At 34.2% G+C, this 25,582-nt stretch overlaps 2 protein-coding genes and 1 pseudogene across 3 annotated transcripts; 2 read left to right on the plus strand and 1 right to left on the minus strand.

The window, feature by feature from the left end:
- The first annotated feature begins 1,792 nt into the window (after positions 1-1,792).
- On the plus strand, positions 1,793-4,548 carry LOC143562947 (putative F-box/FBD/LRR-repeat protein At4g13965). The gene is made up of 4 exons (XM_077050610.1): positions 1,793-2,121; positions 2,866-3,775; positions 3,855-3,998; positions 4,240-4,548. Exons 1-4 carry the CDS (start codon positions 1,793-1,795, stop codon positions 4,546-4,548), a joined length of 1,692 nt encoding a protein of 563 aa, XP_076906725.1.
- Positions 4,549-7,476: 2,928 nt separating this feature from the next.
- Positions 7,477-9,086, plus strand: LOC143562940 (transcription factor bHLH51-like). Of its 2 annotated transcripts, XM_077050606.1 has the most exons (3): positions 7,477-7,866; positions 8,494-8,959; positions 8,999-9,080. In XM_077050606.1, the coding sequence occupies exons 1-3, from the start codon at positions 7,591-7,593 to the stop codon at positions 9,019-9,021; spliced, it is 765 nt and encodes a 254-aa protein (XP_076906721.1). In that variant the 5' UTR covers positions 7,477-7,590; the 3' UTR covers positions 9,022-9,080. The 2 variants fall into 2 exon arrangements, with proteins under 2 accessions (XP_076906721.1, XP_076906722.1); XM_077050607.1 differs by having other exon boundaries at positions 8,494-9,086.
- Positions 9,087-24,747: 15,661 nt separating this feature from the next.
- LOC143562941 (RING-H2 finger protein ATL66 pseudogene) lies at positions 24,748-25,316 on the minus strand (annotated as a pseudogene).
- Between the last annotated feature and the right edge of the window lie 266 nt (positions 25,317-25,582).

The following is a 25,582-nucleotide window of genomic DNA, read 5'->3' on the forward strand; positions in this document are numbered from 1 at the left end:
AACACGTGGTATGATGGAGGCGCTATCCAACATGTATGAGAAGCCTTCGGCAGCGAATAAAGTCTATCTTATCCGAGAGCTAGTGACAACAAAAATGAAAGAGGGTGGGTCAGTTACAACTCATATCAATAATCTTAATTCGATCTTGTCCCGCTTAGTGTCAGTTGACATTAAGTTTGATGATGAAGTTCAAGGCCTCTTGTTATTATCCTCTTTGCCCGACAGTTGGTCGCAAACAGTGACTGCAGTTTGTAGTTCGTCTACAAATATTACTTTCGATGGGATTCGAGATCTGATTCTGGGAGAAGATTCAAGACGCAGAAGTTCAGGTGAATCATCAGGCAATATGCTAGTCACAGAAGGTAGAGGTAGGGGAAAACAGCGAGGCAGTGGGAGCAGGAAGAGGAGTCAGTCTAAGACTCGTAAGGATATTGAATGTTGGGGTTGTAAAGAGAAAGGACACTTCAGGAATCAGTGTCCGAATGGTAAGAAAGAGGTGAACGTTACAGAAGACGACACAGATGACGGGGTCAGTAGTGATGAGGCTTTGGTTTGTAGTGTTGAGAGTAGCGTTGATGCTTGGGTGATGGATTCTGGTGCATCGTTTCATGCCACTCACTGTAGTGAAACGATGAAGAATCTTAAATTTGGGGATTTTGGAAAGGTTCGACTAGCGAATGATGATATTTTAGAGGTTACGGCTATGGGAGACGTTGATTTGATAACTTCAGCCGGTACTTCTTGGAATTTGAAAGACGTGAGGGTTATTCCAAGTTTGAAGAAACGTTTGATATCAGTTGGGCAGTTGGATGACCAAGGGCACGATGTTAAGTTCGGGAATGGGCAGTGGAAAGTAGTCAAAGGGAATCTCGTTGTTGCTCGTGGCAAGAAAATGGGTTCGTTGTATATGGTCGATATGTCATCGAAAGGAGTGGATCCAGTTTTGGTGAAAGACAAAATCCAGTTCACAGAATCTCGTGGGCAGAAGAAGGTTCATTTTGCAAGTAACAAACCCAGAGCCAAAGTGAAGATTCATGATGAACGAGCTAGGAAGGTTAAATCAGTTGGGGGACATCGTGACAGTGGGAGCACATATCGTGTTTCAGTTACAGTTCCAGGTCGACAGTGGATTAAGAAAACCAGTATTCCAGCTGTAAAAGTCTCTCCAATGAATTACTTGCTGAATATGGAGAGTGTTTGTTCTCAGGTTATCTCAGGATCCGGTAGTTCGTTACAGTGGGAGCCGGTAGGGACAGAGAACGGGTCAGGGGCAGTTTCAGCCATAACTGACGTGTTGGAGCTCCGGGGAGCTTCAACGGGCCTTCAGGTTAATTGATGAGAAGGCGGTGGCAACTAGAAGAAGTTTAATGTTCAGATTACAGAAGTACAATCAGGAGTGCAGACGAGAGTACTCAAGGCCTCCGAGTGGGAGATTGTTGGGTTCGTAGGCCTTGTTGGACCGGTTTATTATATGAAGTCAAAAGAGGAGACGGGTGTGGGCGGTCGGGCCCAAGCCCGGCCCGGTTTAGATTTCTTGCATAATAATTTACTAACCCTAGTTCAGTCTCTATATAAACAACATTATGTACTTGTAATATTTGGTCACTCAATAAAGAAATACCTAGTTGCCACCCGTGGACGTAGGTCAGTTTAGATCGAACCACGTTAAATCCTCGTGTTCGTTTATTGCTTTCGTGTCGTGTTCAGTTTCGTGTGTGCGTTTAATCCTAACAGTCCGGACTTAACTTATGCAGTTAGTGTTGTCTCAAGGTTTATGCAGACTACCTCAAAGATGCATTTATGTGCAGCCAAAAGAATTCTAAAGTATGTTGCAGGAACAAAACACTATGGAATATGGTATGATAAAGGGGCCAATATTAAGTTAATTGGGTTCTCTGACAGTGATTGGGCCAGCTGTGTAGATGACAGAAAAAGCATCTCAGCCTATGCTTTCTCTCTCGGAAGTGGAGTTGTCAGTTGGTGCTCAAAGAAGCAGTCGACGGTGGCTTTATCAAGTACCGAAGCAGAATATATCTCAGCCACAGCAACTACCTGTCAAGCAGTATGGCTGAGGAGGGTGCTTGAAGATCTGGGCCTTGGTCAGTCCTACTACCATCTACCGTGATAATATGTCGGCAATTAATCTCAGCAAAAATCCAGTTATGCACAGTAGATCGAGCTTAAACATCATTATGTTAGAGAAACGGTTGAACAAGAACTAGTGGTACTTGATCACTGCAACACACATGAGCAGCTAGCTAACATGTTAACTAAGGTCCTTGCTAGAGAAAAATTTGTCTACTTCAGGCATATGCTCTGTGTCATGGAGTTTGAATCAAGAGCGGGTGTTGAAGGATGATTCTAAACTCCTCATGTAGCACGTGGGTTTCTCATGCACATGCATGTTTATTATTTAATTTTGTTATTTAAGTTTGTTTGAATAATTCCTTTGTTTTTAACGTTGTAACTTACCTAGTCTTCAGGAGGTTAGTTGCTAGGTTGTTATCTCTGGTTATTTAAGAGATCCTTTAGATCTCAAGTTTGTACGCTCTATTTTTCATTCAATAATAAGAAAGAAACCCTTTGCTGCCTTTCTTGATCTTTATTCATCACAAAAGCCAACAAAAACAAGGTGAATTCTATATTCATTTCATCCGATCTGAACTTGTTAATTGCCTATTAATAATTTGCTTTTAGTTGCTACATTTACCCTGATAATTTGCTACATTTTTTCTTCATGAGAATCGACGTTTGATCTAGGATTTTACGGTTATTCCTGGTTTCGTTGGTGTAGTTGTTGATCTATATATGTTTGGACCTAAAACGATTTTGCTAGGATTACTGATGATTGAATTGTATATATAGATACTTTACTAATAATTGTGATTTTGTGAAGAGGACTCGTCGAGGAACAAATTCAGAAGATTTCATCAGCGGAATGCCAGATGAGATACTTATTCTGGTGTTGTCTCTACTGTCGATAAAGGACGCAGTCATAACCAGCATTCTGTCCCCAAGATGGAGATTCTTGTGGACAAATTTACAGAGTCTGAACTTTGCTTCCAGCGGACCTTTCGAAATTACAGCAAAGAATGGAGAATTATATTTTTCAGAGCACGAGAAGTACTACAAACAGGTGTACGGTGTCATCCGAAGTTATAATCACCCGACGGTTCATTTCTTCCAGATCCATTTCCATTTGAACCTTCTAAATTGTGAAATCGATGACTGGCTCGAGTTTGCAGCAAATAGGAAAGTAGAGATTCTGGAAATGTATTTAGAGACAACCGACAAGCATCATCCTGTTTCTTATAACTATTATTTACCTATAAGAGTAAATAGGATGACTGCAGGTCCACAGCACCAATTACCGTACTCAGATTTTGTGCATCTAAAGAAACTTTACTTGAAAAATGTTAATGTGAGTGAATTAGCTCTTCGGGAGTTGTTAAAAATATCGATGCATCTTGAGATGCTTTCCATCCATAGGTCTAGACACCTGACTAATATTCGTGTTTGTGGACAAGATCTTAACTTGAAACATTTTGAAATTGTTGAATGTCCGGGTATGGCATCTATTTATTTATCTGATTTTAATCTGGAATCATTCACCTACATGGGCGGGCCAATTGATTTTAGTCTCACTCGTCTTCCAAACCTTAAAAATGTTGTTATGAGTCAAGGACATGAGGGCTTGAATAGTAACATGTTCAGCCGGTTATCATCTTGTGCATCATCGCTCCAGGATCTTTCCTTGAAGATATACCATCCCATGGTTAGTATTTCATCTCTATGTGATTTTCTTATAACCTTTAACATAAAGTTCCTGAAAGTTTAACTTGTTCTTCTTGCAGATAAGTTCAAAGCTTGTTTCTGTTTGTCAACTACTGAATGTAAAGAAATTGACGCTCGCAGTTGTTGCCCTGAAAGATAATTGTCTACTTGAGTTTGCTCCTATAATCAATGTGTTTCCAAATCTTGAGACATTTACAATAGAGGTATTTACGCTATGTCCAGTTAATGACTTACTATAACAGCACTATAATATTAATTTGCCCACAACGGAATTTTTGTTATAATTAATACCATACCCTAAGGATTAAACGGGCAGAGCCGCTCTGCTCACTTACAACCCTACCATTCGTGTCTTGAGTATTCAATTTTTGGGTTTGTTTTATCTTCCCTGACTATAAGCAGTAAGGATAATTGTTAATAGAAAAATGTAATAACTTTTTGCAGTTGCTTTGGTCTTCACCTACCAAAAGGAGAAGGGAAGCAATCCGTATTGCTGCTGATCACCCCCATGAACACCTCAAGGTTTTCAAAATTCTGGGTTATTATGGTCGGATCAGTGATCTCGAACTTGCAGCATACATCATAGACAACAGTAATGCACTTAAGAAGATCGTGATTGATCCTCGCTGTCAGGTCCTGAAGGGAATCAAAGCTGCCAAGGGCTTCAAGAAGAACGAGGAAGCAGCTCGATCTTTAGCTCAGCGCCAGCTCCCACCATTGTTGCCTCCTGGTGTGGAGTTGGTTATTCTATGATTCACATCAGGAACCCTGGTATGGTGAAAGTGGTGAATTGAAAAATTAAGTTTATGTAGTTGAAATGGAGAGCGAGTGTTGTTAAGTATGTATGTGATGTTTACTTCGGCGTTTGTTATGTTTTAGCTATTTACTTACATTTAGCTTTTTAATAGACTCGCTTCTTCACTTTAGTTTATCTGTTCTTGATTGAAATTATGTGTCCTTAGATAAGTTTTTGCATGCTGCTATTAATTACTAGCTTGATTTACATGTGGCATTTTGCATTGAACAACCAATTGATTAGTTGCATGGGTGTGCTTGGGGAGATTATGCGAATTACGGATGCATAATTCTAGTTATTTATACGGACGTTATATTGACTGTTAGGGCCATAAGATAAGCTTTCCTTGAGACTGTTAACTTGGTGATTCAAATCCATCTTCTCATTAATCAAAGATGTGTATATATAGTTACAACCGAATCAATATGTTTGGGGAAACGAAATCAGACTGCCTATATAAAATATACACAAATGATCGTAATTAAATACAAAGATATGCAGCTTCTAATAGTCCCCCCGTAGTCTGAACGTGGCTAGGGTGAACGCACAGACTGGAATGAAAACGAGTAAACAACTCTTTTTGGTAACCCTTTTGTGAATATGTCATCGTATTGATATGCAGCTGGCACATGCAAAACGCGGGCATGACCCACCTGGACCTTTTCACGAACAAAATGTATATCGATTTCAACATGTTTGGTACATTGATGTTGAACAGGATTCCCGAGAGATAAACTGTAGATACATTATCACAATAGATGATAGTGGCCGATCATGTGGGAATACCAAGTTCAAGCAAAAGATTACGAATCCAACTTGTGTAGGTCCCGGAAGCAAATCTAACAACTAAGTTGTTGAATCAATCTTGACTACTAGCTAGCGAAAATCACTAGTAGTTAACCAAGATCTCATATCTTGTTTTGGTTTGTTTATTTTCGGTTATGGAAAGATAAAGGGAGAGAAGAAGAGTTGGTGAGAGGATAAAGAGGACAATATTAGCAAAAGGTTATAGTGCATGGGTATGCTTGCACTATATGTAGTGCAAGACATACCATGCCTTTCCTATTATATTCGGCCCAATGGGCTCAAACTTTACATGGCCTTCGGCCAAACATACAAAGACAAAACCGACAAGCTGCTAAGATACATCGTTAAACAAACAGACAAATACAAAAGACTTATGAACAAAACAGGGCCCAACAACTTGTTTCAGCAACGGAATTAGCAACACCACGATATTCAACATCAGCGCTCGAACGTGAAATAGTAGCCTGACGACGCTCTCTCTGAGGACCACGAAATTAAATTACCACCAAATATACACAATAATACGAAGTGGATCATCGAATTCCCGGGCAACCACCCCAATCGGCATTCGTATAAGCATTGAGATGTGTGGACCAAGAGGAAGAAATTTGTAAACCATAATTAATTGTACCTTTTATTAACAGAGGATACGTTTCAGGAAAGCCATGTGGGGTTCGTAGGATCATGCATAAGCAGACAAATTTGATGTACCGCATATGAGATGTCTAGTCAGGTAAATGTCAAGTATTGTAATGCATCGGCTAAGCTCCTATATAATAGACCATTAGAGAGACCGGTGGTCCGCTAGCCGCACTTAATTTGGAATGCGTATCAACAGGAGTAGTGATTTGGTGACAGCTCGACATATTTTTGTTCGCTTCATTTTCTTTATAGGTTGGTTTGAATACTATGAAAGCGATTGAAGCTCTAATCTTCTAACTCACCCACATATATATGCATCAATCACTAATTATTTATCATGACTTTTTTAACAAGTGAAGATATAACTAAAACAAAACAAACTCCATTTACCCCAAAATATGAATTTGGAATCACGTTTCAAAAATCATCGGTATACTTAAAATAATATCATTTTTAAAAAAAATAAGGATAATAATTATTTCAAATGTATATATTCTCGAAAAATTCAAAATAAGATGATCGTATGGGAGACCCAGTGTAGATGTAAAGCCAGAATAGCCATTGATGGTGAAGGTCCACCGATGTAAGTGGTGTAAGAATCATTATGTTTGAAAATGAAGTTTGATGTGCCAACACTTTATCTTCATTTTACATACCCCAACTAAAAAAAAACTTTATCTTTTAACACATGATCTTTCTCATCAAATAAAGTTGAAAATTTGAAATTAATTTTCAAATACTGTAGCCCAAATGACTATAAATTCTTTCCAAATTCGTTTCTATTATTTTCTCTCATTTATCACTAAATCCTACATTTAGATATGAAAATCATATCCTACTTTCTTGGTGTTCTTGAAAAATGAGTGTCTTCTGATGTGATGGTTCATGACTAATCACCATTTTGGTTGGCTTTAGGTTTCACCATTATATGTGGATAGTGATAAGTTTGCAAAATACATGATATGTGGAAGAAGGGTGTGTGGATGGTGAAAATGCATGTGCTATAAACACGAACACATTAGATTAAGCTTTTTGTATGTGGTAAAAATAAGCTCGCTTACGCTTAAAAAATGACAAACAAAGAAAGAGACGTTTTTCGCTAAACATTTAATAATAGTAATAATATTTTTAATGCGCTACTTTGACTCATTAAATGGTCAGCGATCTTATAACTTTCCCTTACAGTTTTTTTATAAGCAACTATATGATACATTTAACCAATGCATATATGGCTATTATTATTAAAATAAATGTATTATTCACAATAAAGTTGTACGTCACAAAAAATCTTTCTTGGATCCATGGACTATTGTTTATATATCTCCCAATCAATTTGTCTTTGACATGATATATAATCATTTAAGTTGCTTTGCGGCTGAGACTTTTCCAATCCTTGATTTTAAATGATACCATTTAATCAAAGTGTTGGAGGTGACATGTGGATAACTCTCAATAAAACATGATTTTTCATTGGAGAACAAACCCTCACCATTCACCTTCAAATATCCAAAAACCATTCATCCAAGCACCTTTAACTTGTTCCTTTCAAAATGGATGATTTTGTTTGGTCTTGGACCCAAAATAGTGATGTTGATCAATACAACAACTGGGATCATTCTTTGGTGTCTCCAAGTGAGAATCAGTTCAGTGATTCTGATCGCGGTGGCGGTGAAGGTAGCGGTGGTGGCAATGGTGGTGACGGCGCAATGGATGATGGTAAAGTGGGAAGTGCTTCCAAGAACCATAGTGAAGCCGAAAAGCGACGTAGAGATAGGATCAATGCACATCTTGCTACTCTAAGAAAACTAATCTCCAGTTCCGAAAAGGTTAGTATCTTTTTTTTTGGTTGCTAGAACTTCAGCTTAAATATATTTTGAATAACAAATTTTGAACTGATGATACAAGATTCTGTAAATGTCTTAACGCTATATAAAAAGAATTATGCAATGAGAAGAGACATTGATCACTAAGTTTCTGACTTTTTAGTTAGTTACTAATTAGCACATTTTCTTGATTGACAAATTCACTCCTAGTTGGTTAATAACTCATGTTAGATCCGTGTTTCTAGAGGCCTCACCGTGGTTAAAAAGTTTAAGATGTTGCTTTGGGCATGGATCATGCTAGTTACTTTTCAGGTTTCAACAATAAGAGGAAAAAGTCATTATTTTGGAAGAGTTTTATTTTCACTTAAAACTCACTCCAACTCTAATATATGTGACTGCCTTTCAGAAAAGTTACTGAATACAAAAATTTATATATGATTTCCATGTGTCAGGTTCTTAAGAAACTTTTAAATGTTCCAACTTTAGAATCTGCCTTAGGGGATAAAAATGGTTGAACCAAGCCTACATGTTGGATTTTGCTTGGCCAGATTAAGGCCTTTTGGTGTTGCGGCTATCATAACAAGTGTATACATATGGCTAAACAAAAGATTGTAACTTTTGTGTATGCAGATGGACAAGGCAACACTATTAGGGAAAGTAGTAGAACACGTAAAACAAGTGCAGTCGGAAACAAAGGAACTAAGCAAAGTATTTACAATTCCAACAAATTTGGATGAAGTAATTATCGACCATGATTTGAACACGAAGGACCCTACTAACGACGTTTTAATCAGGGCTTCCGTTTGTTGTGAAGATCGGGCAGAACTATTTTCAGAGATCAAGCACTCCCTCAAAAGCCTAAGGTTAACCATGGTCCAAGCAGATATGACCTGCTTGGGCGGCAGGATTATATGCAATTTCATCCTTCGTGTCACGACTAACACGAGTAAGAACGAAATCACAACGCTGAAAGAGTCTCTTAAAGTATTATTGGGTAGAATTGTTTCATCGTCTTCTTGGACATTGTCATCACACTATCGAATCAAAAGTAAGCGCCAAAGGTTCTTCTGTTCATCTAATTACGACACTAGCGGTTGTTGATAGAGACATCACTAAGGCATCATCATAAGCATAGCAAAATATAGACAGTATTTATGAATTTGCTATAGTAATCACAATAACTTTTTTTGTCTTCATTGTTAGGTCTATTGCAAGTGTTTTGCAGTTTATTATTTCTTGTCTTTATTTCCCAGAGGTTTATGTAACGATTGAGACAATTCTGTGCCAACATATATTGTAGCAGTCAAACTGTTTTATTTTACTCTGGTGGTTATTTCACATGCCCAATATGATTGACGTCGAAGGGACCGCTTAAACATAGAGAGAAATGTGTTCCTAACCATGAAGAATTAATTTGTGCTCAGCTTTTAAATTCAATCGATTTATGGTTTATGAAGTTTGCTAGTTTCTTTCGACAATAATTGAATAATGGTTGAGGTACGAAACAGTGATTTTGATTTTAATTGTAAATAACGAATAACAAGGGCAAAGTATAATGGGGACCGGGGTGACCCCGGTCACTATCGTTTTTTCGCTTGGTAGGGTAAATTTACGCTATTTTGCCCGAAAATTCTTATAAGTATTGAGCACGGTCAGCCCAAGGTGCTGGGTTCGTGACTTTGGTTACCGTTGTGATTAAGCCCAAGCTTCGCCACTGATGAATAGCAATGAAATTATCATGATTTGAAGACAATGATTAGAGATCACTCAAGCGTTCGAAGTTATGAAGCAATAAGGGCAATTACACAATTATCGATTCAAGTTCCTATGACTATGACCTACATGATTAACTACCTTTTTTAAGATAAACTTCAATTCAGAAACATTAACGATCATTTATGAAATGCGATTGATGCAAAAAAAGCCTTCACTAAATGATATAATAGTTACAGAAGTCGCTAAGCGCTGCTAGGCCAATCGTCTAGGAAGTTGCGAGTACTCGGCCTAGTCGGGAAGTACTTGGGAGTTACTCGCTACATACCCGACCTAGGCGGGGAGTACTCGGAGATAATTCGCCAAGTACATGCCGGCTAGACAGAGTCTTACAATATTGTATGATATGAACAATTATATGCAATACAGAATTGATGTAATTAACAAACCTAACACAAATCAAATATCATGTCAACAAATCAATATCATTGCATTTATTTCATATCAAATGTCAACTAGGCAATGAAATCTTAACAAGGTGATTTGATAACAACACAAGACAACCAATTCATGCAATTAATCAAATGCTTACAAATAAACAGTTCTCAAATCATTAGACAATGTCATAAACCGGATACACTTAAAAGAATTCAAATATCAATAAATCTAAGATGGAAAACTAATCAGTTAAGAGAAAAATGAATCCCCGACGGGAACATCCCTTTCTTTTTTTTTTCTATCACAAATTGTTAATGACATGATGACTATTACACTCCAATTCGTACACTAATATGGCTTTTTCATGTGTTAGTGAGTTTTTTGAGATTGCTTGTCATTTATTAGTGAGTTATTTTAGGTCACACAAAATCAAATTATCAAATCAGGTATAGCAAGTCATTTTTGTATTAATGACGTGTATCATGTTAGTACACTAATTAGCATATATGGTATTAATTATGTTACATAAAACCACATTAGCTATTTTAGTGTTAAATACATAAATTAAACTATTTCTTGTAGTACATTATATTTTCAGATCTTACAAATAGACACATATACTTCTTTAATGTGTTGCAATACATAAACTTATATTTCGGATTTTAACAAGTCCTTTGAAATAGATTTTGCATTAATATGACAATTATTCATTAAATCTTTTTAAACAAGTCCCACCAAGATCCATATGTATGAAGATGAAACTTATAAAATAACAACCGCAGGATGTTCAGAATGCCACAACCTTTGTTGCAAAGTGGTTTCCCTTTGATAAGATTCAAGAACTCAAATGTGTTCTTCTTCAAGAATACTTTGAAGCCTCTTCAAAGCATGATTGAGTTTATAACTTAGAAATCTAAAGCATTGATGAACAAGAACAAATTACACCTAAACATGGAAGTATGTATGCGTTCTTTAATGTTCATCAACAACAAAACTCATTCTCCTTTATGCTTGAAACTTACGACCTAGAGTAAAGAAAAACAAGAAATATTACTCAAAACTCCAATCCTTCTACTTTGCAAGATTCATCATTTTCTGCCCAAAGATTGGAGACACCCAACTACACCGTTTAGTATATAGTATTGGGGAAGGTTAAAATTCTATACAAGTATAAGCACACTAATTTACAACAGGATTTGTAATTATGTATTTTCTTTATTTAGTGTCATTATCATAACAATGATTAAGAGTACAAAATCTCTTTTGATTAAAAAAGCCATTTAAAAGATACGTTTCTTTTAACAAAGAACAATTAATAATGGCTAAAAGATTAGATTGCTACTAAAAGTTACTAAGAGGACAAAAGTTCTCTAGTGAGGCTAGATATAGGATGAGTCATGCCTAATACTAGGACAATGATATTGGATTAACAAATTACAAACCCGCCCCAAGAATGATCTTTAATTGGAATTGCCCAAACTGTATAGTTCGTAGATTTTAAAATTGGGCATTTATAGTGGGATAATGATTCCAAGCGAGTCTCAAGCCTAAAACTTTGATAGAGGCTTGTACATAAATCGTTACATTGATTCAATCTTCACAAAACATTTTTCAGTTACTTGAAAAACATAAACAACTTAAATTAACCACATTGTAATAATAAAAAATGAATTCTATTTCTAGTTCCTTCAATGCTTATCTAGCTACTTAATTCTTGGGTGGTTGGGTTTGTGAAGACTTGGGTTCGGGTTGAGCTTGGTTTGGAATTTGGATCCAGTTTACTTGAAGATAGATTATTTGGGTTTTACAAGGTAGAAGATATGAGAGGTTTTTTTTTTTTTTTTTTTCTTGCCAAGCCTTGTATTTTTTTATTAGGATATGTCTATGTTTTCTTGTTTTTAAGCTAGAAACCCTAAACTTAAGTCGTTTATCTCATCATGAGAATTGAAAGACAATAGTAAATAAGGGGTTGCAACCCGTAAGTACATGTCATTTTTTACCGAACCGCATAAATCCTTGTGTCTCATATCCCACAACCACCCGCGGATTAATAGCATTAATGCACATTACCATACTTTTACATTAAAACATATTTGCTTGCTGTCCACCTATAAACATTAAAATATCATTAAATATATATGCATGTTATTAAAATCCTAGAAACACGTATTCACGCACTTGTATATTTTTTTAAACGAATAAATGTTGCACTTTACAGAAAACCCTTAACCTGTTAATCTATAGTATAATTACCTTACCATCCTATGAAAATATGAATGACACACACTTGTATATATACCTTTAGTTTGATTCCTCGTCCTTTTCTTGATAATTTTTTCTCATACATTTATATATTTTCAATTTATTTGTCTGTCTTATTTATTACTGTATTTTCCTGACGAAATTATGGGCTCCACCTCACTCACCATCAAGCATTATTTAGCTTTTTATATTAACATTTGAAAAAATTCTTAAAATAGGTATTTATGAAAACAAATTTCAAGTTTTAGGTATCATTTTCAAAGAATTTCAGAAATATGTATTATAAACTAGTCGCGACGAGTAGATTAGGTTAACACACGAGTAGTTTGTAGAGCTAATTAAAACATGCCACGTAGTCATAAACTAATCGTGACGAGCACGTTCACTCATCATTTAGTCGGCACGACTAAAGAAATTGCATGTCTCGTTATCAACGCCCACGAGTACTGTATGAATAGTTTAGTCATGACAAGCAGATTACAACTTTTTGAGTCATGAGTAGTTTACTAAACTAACCATGACAAGTTGTTTTGTTTACCAAATGCATCGACCCGGTTAGTTTTACAAGAAACTAACTAGACCAGTTAGTTTGAAAGATCAATTAGTCGTTACGTGTAGATCTTGGTCAACGACTAGTTCTTCCGCTATACATTTTCTATACGAGTAGTTTATTACAGTTAACTCGTCGCGACTAGTTTAACCTAACAATCTACTCATGGCTTCTCCTTTTAGCGGTAATCCAATTTATATAAAAAAATTAAAAATATATAAAAATATTATGTAATCCCTTATTTTTATGTCATTTAAAAAAAAACTATTACGTCATGTCCTTATTTTATGTGATTCTCTATTTTTCATAAAAAAAATTATTATGTCATGTACCCTATTTTTTGTGATCCCTTATGTTTATATCATCTTTTATAAAAATTATTATGTCATGTCCCATATTTTTGTGATATCTTATTTTTATGTTATTGTTTATAAAAATTGTTATATTATGTCCCCTGTTTTTTGTCTAGTGGCATAAAAAACAAAAAAGAAATTAATTTTTTATTGTTGATGCGCATAACTATAGGTGATCAAATCGGGTTGGTCAAAGGAACCGGAACCGGTTCAGAACCGGTTCCATTAGTCAACATTACTGTTTAAACCGGTTCCATGGTCGAACCGGTTAGGGAACCGAACCGGTTCCCCAACCCTCGGACCCGGAACCGGTGGAACCGGTTCTGACCGGTTCCTAAACCGGTTCTTACACTGTAACCGGTTCCAACCGGTTACAGTGTAAAATATTATTTTTTTTTTCGTTTTTCGTTTCCGCTGCTTGTGTAGGTGATGATTTGTGTTCTTCTGATTTCTGAAGAGGCTCATGCTACTTTTGTTGTTCACCCACAGAGCAATGGTAAACAACATATTGAACTTAATGCTCTGAGTGTCAGCGTGTTTGAATTGATTAGTCTGTATCGTGTATCGTGTAATGGTGAACTTAAATCTGTATCGTGTTACATTTGTTGAGTTTGCTATGTATTATAGTCTTTTGGCTTACGCAAGTCAAATGCTGAATTATAATCAAGAGCGGTGTTATACGATTCGTATTTGTATAACATGTTAAATAAAAAAAACAATTAACATAAAATTCATTTTATTTACTTTAAGAAGTTCAAAAAAAAAGGTTACATGTTTTAAAATATTCAAAAACAAACTAACAAAACATTAAACTTATAAATATAAAGTTGTGACATATTATTTCTATAAAAGCCTTCTTGTTCGTCGTAATTATTGAGTGGCGACTTATTCATCAGAATTACTTGTAGAAACGCCTTCTTGTTCGTCGTGCACTCGAACATCAAGTGGTGTTTCGTCTTCCAGAGTGGTCACGTGTTGAACACGATCGATTGAGTCCAAGTGATCCTTCAAGCAAATGCACATCTCCACCGACTCCGAATTCAGTCTTGTTCTTCTCACCGATATTACCCTGCCACTAAGAGAAAAAGCAGATTCCGAAGCTACCGTAGAAGCTTGGGCGGTTAGTAAATCACGGGCCATGGTGGCAAGAATCGGAAACTCGGTTTCCTTTACCTTCCACCAAGCCAAAACATCAAAAGTGCCATATTCCTCTTCGGATAAACCGGTAGAGAAATCATATGCACTATACCTTCCTAGTTCGCTTGAAGGGGTGTTACCCCTTTGTTTTTTAGCCGTTACGTTGCGAACGGTGTTCATAAGGCTAATCATGGGGTCTCGTACTCTAGGAGCACTTGAACTTGATGAAGACCCCCCCGGCGTAGGCATGTGTATGTTTGACCCATATTTATTTATATAAAAGTCATACATAAATTTAAAATTCAAGTTAAAATCATTTTGTGCCTCTGTTGAAAAGTTTGGGTCAACTTCATGCATATCTAAGGCTGAAAAAATTTCGTCTATCACACATTCAACCCCCGTAACATTTAACATTGGGTTTAAAGCGGCGGCGCAAGTAAAAATCGGTGGCAATTCAAGAAAGTATTTTTTTAATTTAAACTTCATTGGTAATATGATGTTTGAAAACATTGGACTTTTATTTTCAAATTCTTTAAGATTGTTAACGATTAAAAATAACTCCGAAAGAACCAAGGGACTTGTCGGATAATACGTTCCCGATAGTTTCGTAGTTGATGTTTTAAAAACTTCAAGAAAAGTCGATAAGTCATTGATAATTTCCCATTTCTCATTTGAAAAGGGGATTGCCAAATCATTCTCGGCAAGACTAGAATGAAACATTTGTAAAGTGTCTCTTTGTTTCAAAGCACTTTGAAACATTATGCAAGTGGAATTCCATCGATGAGGTACATCCCAATTAGCTCCCAAAGCTTTTCTTCCCGTATCTTTACAAAATTTTCTATAATCCATTTGTCTTTTTTTACTTTTCTTAAAAACTTCATGTAGCATTACTCTAAAATCGTTTATAACCGATGTAACCTCATCCGAAGCAAGTCCGTCTTGCACGATTAAATTAATGATATGTGCAACACACCTTGAGTGAAAAAATACACCATTGCAAATCGGCGTATATTTTAATTTTAATTTATCAACCGCCGATGTATTATTCGACGCGTTATCAAATGCAATTGAAAATATTTTATTTTCTAGTTTATAAGTTTTTATAACATAATCTAAAATTTCAAACAAATTATCTCCCGTATGTGGATACTCAAAGAGTTCGAAAGCAATGGTGCGTTTCATCATTTCCCACGATGACGGGTCTACCCAATGAGCGGTGACACAAAGATAAGATTCGGGTAGACCATGTGGAGCCGACCAAACATCAATAGTTAAGTTTATTCCCGTATTTATATTTTCAAAATATGCAATTAGTACCTCTTTGGCCTTCTTCCACAATTTTAAACAATAACGTTTAAGAGTATGACGACTTACGTGAGTGTATTGTGGTTGAAGCGTATCTCGAATCATGGCGGTTAAGCGAGGGTTGTCGAAGTGGCTAAACGGCAAAGCTTCTTGAATCACAAACTTCGCCATACGATCTTGAACTCGATCAATTTGGTATGTAAATATTCCGCCTTCACTATCCATTTGCGTTTGTTGCGACTCGACGTTCTGTTTCAACGCCCTGCAATACGGTCTTTCGATGTGTTTCTTCAAATTTGAATTCGAAAGTGGGTTTAAATAAATCCCACAAAACTTGCACCGAGCCTTCAATGAATGGTCACTCAATTCAACCAAATCCCAATTGCACCAAATCTCTTGATTACGATTATGAGGTACAATACGAACGAAACTTGGTCCGGCGGTGGAACCTTGACCAACCGATGATTGTGAGGCAGCCATAACAACAAATATGAATATAGAAGAAGAGAAAACAAGAGATTAGAGAACTCAGAACGTTGTAATAGCGTTTTTTTGTATTTTTTTGCGTTCGGGTTTGCGTTTTGAGTGTTGTGATGAACCCATTACACTAAATACCTATTTATACTAGTAGTGGGGTGTTTGGGGAGCCAAAAAACGGCCATTTTTGACCCCAACGGTCAAAAAACGGCCATAAAACCGTTTCCCAACGGCTAGAACCACTCCAACGGCTATAACCGGTTCGGAACCGGTTCCGGTCGAACCGGTTCCAGAACCGGTTCCGGTTCGGTTCCGGTTCCTACCCGGTCCACCTCCAAACATGTCAAACCGGTCCCGGATCGTCGGGTTGAAACGGAACCGAACCGGTTCCTACGAAAAACGGGTAGGAACCGGTTCGGTTCCGGTTCGGTTCCGCCGAACCGGTTCCACGAACCGGTTTTGTTGTCCACCTCTACGCATAACTCATAGCAACCTGGATCTCCATTGCAACCTAGGTTGCAACCCATTTGTATGAAAAATGACATATAGTTATTAGGTTATTTTTTTATTTTTTATTTATTTTTCTTTCTAGTTGTTCTTTTCACATAAAATCTAATTTTGTTTATTATTTTATAATATTTAACTTTTTTAAAAAAAATCTAAAAACATAATCTTCTTGTTTAGATTTTCTTTTCAATATTCCGATATGCATTTTTTTAATCAAATACGGATTTCTTTAAAACAAATATGTGTTTTCGTATGAGTTTAGAAACTTTTATTTTTGGTTCAAATTTATAAATAATTTATTAGAATTAAAATGAAATAATTATTGTAATGCTTTAATGAAATAAAATACTCATAAATCATATGTATGTAGATAATAAAAGATTGGTTTGGTTTAAGTGGCAGAGGCACCTTAGTGTTAAGGGGGTCGGCCGAGCCCTGTGATAAATTTTTTTTTAGTGGTTTATATATGTTAAAATTCCGATCAACTCCTATGAAATTTTGACATCGACCCCTATGGATTTGAGAACGACTACCAACAGAGAGAACTTGAGATGAAAAAAAAGAGTAAACCAACCATATTTTCCGGCAACCGACGCAAAAAAGTATTCTCATGATGTAGTTAAAGAAGAAAAGAAAGAAGATGACCCAATTTAACATTTTAAGGGTGTAACGGGTCTTTATTAATTTTCTTTCACAGCCCATTATTTTACCAAAATTTAATAGAACATGTGAAAATAAAGATAATGTCAACAAAACATTTATTTATTTCTAAGTTAGTTTACTTATATAACCTAATATATAATAAAAGTATGTTTTTTCCCCAAAATTACTTGTCTATTTATTTCGTATATGATTAATTAACTTTTTAACTTTTAACAAGCATTTGCTTTGCTTTTATATTTTTTTAATATATGAATATCTAACGAATGATGTTATGATTCGATACCAAAAAATAAAAACTCGTAGAAAACAACTATAAATATATTGTATTTTAATTATGCATAAATAATGACGTATCATGTATTTTTTTTTGTTATATGGTAATATGATATGTTGTGTGATTCTCTTTTTTTTATATGACCCGACCTGACTTAACCCGACTTAAACGACAAAAGCGGATCGAAAAAGAAATTATATACCGATTTGACCCGACCCGTACAACCAAACCGGACCGAAGAAAAATTTATATAGCGATAAGCAACTGAGTACTAATCCAAAAATTTTCCGACCCCTGCAAGAAAATTTTCTGGATCCGCCACTGTTTGTTTAGGTTGGGTTGTGAATAAAAGTGAAAAATGGTAATAGGTTGGGTTTTGTTGATGGAAGAGAGAAGAATTAGCTTTTTATTGAGAAATTAGGTTGGATTGAGTTGTGAATAAATTTAGTCTTATAAAATATATAAACAAACAAAATGTTAAATAATTTTAAGTGTTTCAATATATTATTATGCCAATTTAATTTGAAAAACTTGTGTTAATACAATTATACCACCAATGTTGTTTAATAATCAATTTAATTTGAAAAACTTGTGTTTAATAAATCAACATAATTGTATTAACATAAGTTTTTTAAATTAAATTGACATAATAATAATATATTGAAACACTTAAAATTATTAACATCTTGGTTTCTTATATATATTTATAAAATATGATATAAAAATAAGGAAAAAAAATATGAAACATGACATAATAACTTTTATAAATAATAACATAAAAATAAGAGATTACAAAAAATAGGGGACATAACATAATAATTTTTATAAAAGATGATATAAAAAATAACCGATCCCAAAAAATAGGGTGCATGACATAATAATTTTTATGAAAAATGACATAAAATAGAGAATTACATAAAATAAGGACATGGCATAATAATTGTTTTAAAAAATGATGTAAAAATAAGGGATTACATGATATTTTTATATATTTTTAAATAAACGGATTACCGCTATAACGAAAAGCCACGAGTATTGGAAGGTCAAACTAGTCGCGACGAGTTAACTGGTAATAACTACTCGTATAGGAAATGTACCGGAAGAACTAGTTGTTGATCAAAATTTGCTCGTAATGACTAATTGAGCTTTCAAACTAACCAGTTCAGTTAGTTTCTTGTAAAAGTAATCGGTTCGATGTATTTGGTAAACAAAACAACTCGTCATGGTTAGTTTAGTAAACTACTCATGTCTTGAAAAGTTGTAATATGCTCGTCGTGACTAAACGATTATGCAGTACTCGTGGGCGTTGATTATGAGGCATGCGACTTCTTTAGTCGTGACAACTAAATAATGAGTGAACGTACTCGTCATGATTAATTTATGACCACGTGACATGTTTTAATTGACTCTGTAAACTACTAGTGTGTTAACCTAATCTACACGTCATGACTAGTTTATAATACCTATTTATGAAATTCTTTGAAAATGATACCTAAAAGTTGAAATTTGTTTTCATAAATACCTATTTTGGGAATTTTCACTTAATAATATTACAAAAGATATTATGTTGGGCCCATTAGAAAATCATTGTACTATCCTTGAAAGGAATTATCGTAATGTCCACAACTATCCCTGAAGGGAACTATTGTACGCCCACTATTATATTCATCCTCGAGAGGATATAGCAAACTGACATTGTACTGACTTATAAAAGCTTTTACCCTTTTCATACTTTTCTTTCAATAATTGCTTGTTCATACTATCGGACATTGCTTTACATGGAAATATGCTAAGTACTTTGTCAAGTATGCACACCACCCTAAAACATTTAAAGAGGATCAAGTCCTAAAACTTACCCGTTACGATCTCAATGTAACTGCCTTTATTTATCTATGCGGTACAATATCCTAACCTCTAATGATAAGTATATTAACCGTTTGAAATACCTTTGTAAAATACAAAAAAGTTTGATTCAAAATGAAGCATTAGATTCCATCCAACAAAAAGTATCAATCGCTCTTTGATCTAGTAAACGAAACGTTTTCATCGGAAGAACACAAGATACATGGTTGCGGTAAAATTTTTGATTTTCATGAGTTATGCTTATATATATATATTATATATATATATATGGGTAAAGTTAAAATACAAAAGACAACAAAATGAAAAGGATGAGAAGAAATCTAATCCATTGATTTTAGATTTGAATGGTGAAGATTAATTTAAGAAAATAAATTGATAAGAAGGGCATAAAGGTAATAACTCACTTTTGTTGATAATCATTTTCCACGTGCAAGGCATATGTCAATTCCCTCATCATTTTAAAACGTCTAAAACTTTTTCATGCAACATTATTTTTTTAAAAAAAATTCACCATAATAACAAACATTTTTTTTAATATGAGTATCATATTGTTATATAAAAAAAAATTAGTGGGTTTTTTACATTGCGTTATTGGTTGTTCATTATGACTTTTAATTGGGTTTTTCTATGCATTGTGTTATAGATTTTTGTCATTGTGTTATCAATTGATACTCATATTAAAGATAACAATTAAAACAAAGATTACGCCATTGTATCTTTTTGTTTGTTATTGTGTCTTTGTGCTCATCATTTGTCTTTCTACTTATCATTGTGTTTTAGTCATTGTATATTACGTTCATGTCATTGCGTAATATGTAGTTTCCATTGTGTTTTACGTTTCATGTAATTGTGTAATATGTATTAGATAATTTGTTGTTATTTTATCATTATATTTACGTATTATTATTACGCAACCGTATTATTAGCATTTAAAAAAAAACAAAATGATGATTTGAAAGACACAATGAAAAAAAAACACAATGACAAACATAAAGACACAATGACGAAAAGACACAATGACAAAAAGACACAAAGACACAATGACGTAATTTTTTTTTTAATTTTTATATAACAAAGTCATACTCATATTAAAGATAAAAAAACGCTTGTTATTATGATGAATTTTTTTAAAAAAATAATGTTGCATGAAAATGTTATGGACATTTTAAAATTATGGAGGAATTGACATGTGACTTGCATGCGGAGAGAGAAACAACGTACTCTTACTTTTATACCCTTTTACCTTTGGTCCTCACTTGATACATGTCAATCACCTAAGGCTTCTTACGCTTCTTATTTTTGTTGGCCTTTGTAGAGTAACTCAACCATATATATATATATATATATACATATATATATATATATATGATTTCTTTTGAGAATCACTTTGAGTTTTAAGAAATAGAAAGAACTCAATGTAATAATTTTTTTTGAATTTTTTTTACATATATGTAATATATGCATGTTACATGTACGTAAAAAATATACAGATTTTTTTATGCACTGAGTTGATTTTTTTACATAGGTGTAATGGACGTTTAAATTAGTGTAATCACTATACATCTTTACTCTCTCTCATACTTTAATTTTTTTAATCAAATTTAATCTCAACCACATAATCTAATCTATTTAATTAAATGTGTGGTTAATAATAAAGTTCTTAAAACTCAACAAGGTTCTCAAATTATCCCTCCACACACACACACACAATATATATATAAATGTGTGTGTGTGTAACATCTCAGACTTTTCGTATTTGTATTCGTTTATGTTTAAACGAGAACATAATTCGGATCTTTATTATTAATAACGTCATGCATTTATAAGTATTCATGGATATATTTTCATTTCATACCCTTTAAGTTGTTCAAACTTGCCATTTCTTGCTTAAGACTTCAAAAAAAATCAAAAATTAACGCATTAGGAAGATCAGGGACTAAAAGTGCCAACTTGGAAACCTCCTACCCCCTTGACCATGCCGCGCGGCCAAGGAGGGCATGGCTGGTCGTGTGGCGCGGCCAGACCCCTGTACCAGCTTAGTTCGCTTTTGTTGTTGATTCGTTTAAATACGTAAATGTTGCCATTCTTTAACCAAATCTTGTGAATTATGCTCCAAGACACCTCTATTACTGATGAAATAAGTTTACAATCTTTACTCCATCAATATAAATTGATTTGGTTGGTTTACTTGCTCTTGATTCGTCATTAAAAGTTATTCGGTTACCTAAAACGAGTCGTTTGACCAAGGAAACCCGTTTTTGTACTAAATGTATTAAGTTACTTGGCCTAACACATCATAATTCCCTGCATTCTTTCTGTCTCCATTGAATTCACATCCTTCATTGGTGTTTTAGGTGATTTTCTTTCTTCAAGAACAAGATACTAGTTTGACTTTCACACATTCTCAACCTTTGACTTCGCTTTCTCATCAATCTAAACATTATCCGGTAAGTTGTCTTCTGTAAAGTTACTTCTCATCACTCATTAGTTAATAAACCTCAATCAATTTATGAGATTGAGGGGAATTGACGCGTCAACTTGACTCCGACCCGTTTAAGGGCATATTGGTCAACAACACTAGCCAATCGGTTTCTATCACTTCTGGTTGGAACCGAATTTCAGTGCAAAAGATTTTATTTTTGTCTCGAGATTTAAGGCTACTGACCAAAACCCGACTTCCGACTCGTTGTTCGGATTCTGGTTAGTACCAGCTCGCTTATTTGCTAATAACTCATAACCGGAGTTTTAGATATCCGTTTGGATTGATTCCAGCAGCTATGTTATTGGTTTTAATTTTTAGTTTATAGTCTCTAAGTTTCAGGTCTATTCGGATTTACTCAGTCAGCGTGTTAAAGGACGATTCACTCGTTTTATATTATTTTTATTCGCATTTCTTGCAAACCCGTCTAAGTAATAAGGTGAGAGATCATTCCCCTCACATTTTACTGTTTTTCAATGATTTTGGGGACGTATGCGTATTTATCTCATATTTTTGTATTATATATACTCAACTAGCAACTGTAAATATTGTGTGTTATCAATTAAATGCTAATTGCTATTTGCTCAACTGTTTATTTTATCGCATTCGGAGAGGTCCATCATAATTACATTAAAGTATGATCATACGCCGTCTTAGTAGCCAAAGCCTGATTCACATGGCGATGGTCAACGGACACCCACATTTGTATATGATAGTCATAGTAGCCAATGTTCGATTTGTAAGGCAACGGTCAACTGATTCAACTATTTGCTCATGGTTTGACTGATTTATACTAATATTATTTTGATTGCTTATTTATTATATATATTGTTATATCAAGAAAAACTGGTGAGTATCTCACTCAACCTCATTTTGATAAATCTATGTTTATTTTGTACGTATATGCAGTTTATCAGTTGGTTTGAAGCTAAGGTAAAGAACACATGCATAGAGAGACCATTAGACATTAAAGATAAAGAATAGTTGTGTTTTATTTTGTTTTGGGATTAACTGTTTAATTTGGATTATTATTGTCACTAGGTTACTAATCCATGTAATATACGGGTGGAAATTAATAATTTGTCAGGTAAACGTATCTGATTATAAATTTCTACCCATCTATTTGCCAAAATGTAGTCAAGAGTTGATACAAACAATGGTCATTATTAGAATGTGACCAAGCAATGGTTGTTGTAAGTAATATGCAAATAAAAACAATTCCTGTTGTTGCAAACGAACAAATCAAATACTTACTAAAGCACATTAACTAAGAGAGTTAACCACACAAAAATGCAACTGACAAAGATTCCACAATTATAATGAGGAATCCCATCACTGATATAAAACAAAAATAAATTAAATGATAACGGGCGAAAGAGTAAGCTCATTATATTAAGGTAATGAGAGATGTCTCAACCATCACCGCCCTTTTGAGACAAGTAATTAAAATACATACTATCCTTGTGGTTGAAATGCCAAAAAAAAAAAACATTAATCAATTAAAATAAGCTTACATCTACAAAAAGTGTGAACATGGCCAATTACATCTACAAAAGGTGAATAAAATAGATAAATTATTTGATAATGAAGCAAAATATAAAACAGAAAAATGAAATAAAATTATAAATTGTAAACTGGATAAATAAACTATTGTGACATTCAAAGTGGATGCCTTTATCTTATACTAACCGAAATGAACTAAAGTTAAAACGCTACATGGAGTTGATGTGGAGAAACTTATTATAATTATAACAATTTATTTTGAAACTTTCTTCAACTTAGTAGTTAATGTTTACAATTAATGTTCAAATTAACATGTGGAAATTATATAAATGGTATGTGGACATGTTAGTTGAATGCCATGTGAAAACCTTGTATTGTTTTAACAGTATAGTAAGAACCAAACATACAAAAGACAAATAGAAAAATCTAACAATTTAAAACATAATTATAAGTTATGTCAATATTTCTAACTTATACCATGAAACAAAAAAAACATATTAATTAAAACTTCATCATCAACTGAATTTATATGTTGTAAACTATGAAGCGTAAACATGTAGATGTTATAATATAGATTGTGTGTTATAAAACTATTTTTATTGAAATTATAAAACATTTAAGTACACAACATATAAAATGCTAAAAGTATGAATATAACAATGAGATATGATTATAATTTTTATTACACCGCGCGTTTAATAAAGCAACAATATAATCCAAACCTCATGACTTAAACCACCATTTCAATCCAAATATCCATGCATCTGGTCCAAACGTTCATAAATAATTTACTAAGATAAAAAAAAATAAAATAAAAATAACAAAGTCTCAAAACTTAAAAAAAATAACAATGAAAACAATTAATTGTCTTTATCACTCAATAAATGATGATTATAACAATTTATTTTAAAAATTTTTTTAACTTAGAAGTTAATGTTAAAACTTAAAAAAATTAACAATGAAAAAAAATAACAATGAAAACCTGGTTTCTACCCACGGGTCAGGTAGAAACGGGTCCGGTTCAAGCTTGGGCACACCAGGTAGGGTTCGAAACCTGATTATTTTGTCTACCTCTAATTGATGTGGTACTATATATATATTTATATTTATATATCTATACTTTATATAAAACATTCTAGAGGGGGTGCTAATAATTTTTGAATTTTAGGAGTGTTATAACTTCTGATTTGTATGGTATCCCAGTTGATTGGATGAGCCAAGAAATTAAAACAAAATTGATGCGTATGTGTACAAACCCGTCACGAATCGCGAGCCACACCCACTAGTAATATGCATATAAAACAAAATTTACATAGAAAAGTAAATCAAAATTCACAATTTAAAACCCATATCAGCGGATTATGAGTTCGTGTTCACGTGGTCGAATCTTTCTCCATTATATTGGATGAGCCAAAGCAATTAAAATAACAAAACTACAAAAAAAAAGCTATTACACCGTTGTCATACCGGTGAGTCGACTCGTACAGAAGTCCTGCAAATAGGACAACTCGAGTGGGTCATCAACCACTTGTCAACACATTCACAATGATAACGATGACAGCAAACCGGCAACACCTTTACTTTGTCACCTTCTTCAAACCCTCCAAGACAAATGCTGCATTCCAACGTTGTTGTTTCATTCGTTTGCAACGAATCCTGTCGGTGTATCGTGATCGGTAGGCTGTTGATCATGGCGGCATTGAGTCCTTGTAGTTGAGAAGACGGTGGAGATGTGTGGTAAATTGAGGAGTTGTTGGAGGACGATCGATTGCTTTCGATACAACGGGAGTATAGGAAGAATATTATGGTAATTAGGAGAACAATGGAAAAGAGTACGAGGATGTAGAGGCGTGTGTTGCCTTGGATTTGGAAGTTGTCGTCGTCGAGGTCGTCGTCTTGCCAGTGGAATGCTTGAGAGTTGTTGGACATTGTTACTGTTAATGTTAACGCGGTTAATGTGACAGACGCCTTTTGAAATAAAAAAAAAGAAAGAAAAAGAAAAAAAGATGGTGTTAGGGTGGATATGATGTGAATGTGATTGGATCTGTAGAAAGCTTTGGAGTTAAGGGAAGGAGCTAGTTGGAAAAAGGGCAGAGATTTTTTTATTTAGGAGTTGGATACTTGTATAATTGTATTTACCTGTCAAGATTTTTATTTCCTTATTTTTAAGGGCATATTTAATAAATTAAATAATC

Source organism: Bidens hawaiensis, unplaced genomic scaffold (genome assembly GCF_021521415.1).
Source record: "Bidens hawaiensis isolate Kalapana, Puna unplaced genomic scaffold, B.hawaiensis_p1.1 tig00021184_1, whole genome shotgun sequence".
NCBI classification, from domain to species: domain Eukaryota; kingdom Viridiplantae; phylum Streptophyta; class Magnoliopsida; order Asterales; family Asteraceae; genus Bidens; species Bidens hawaiensis.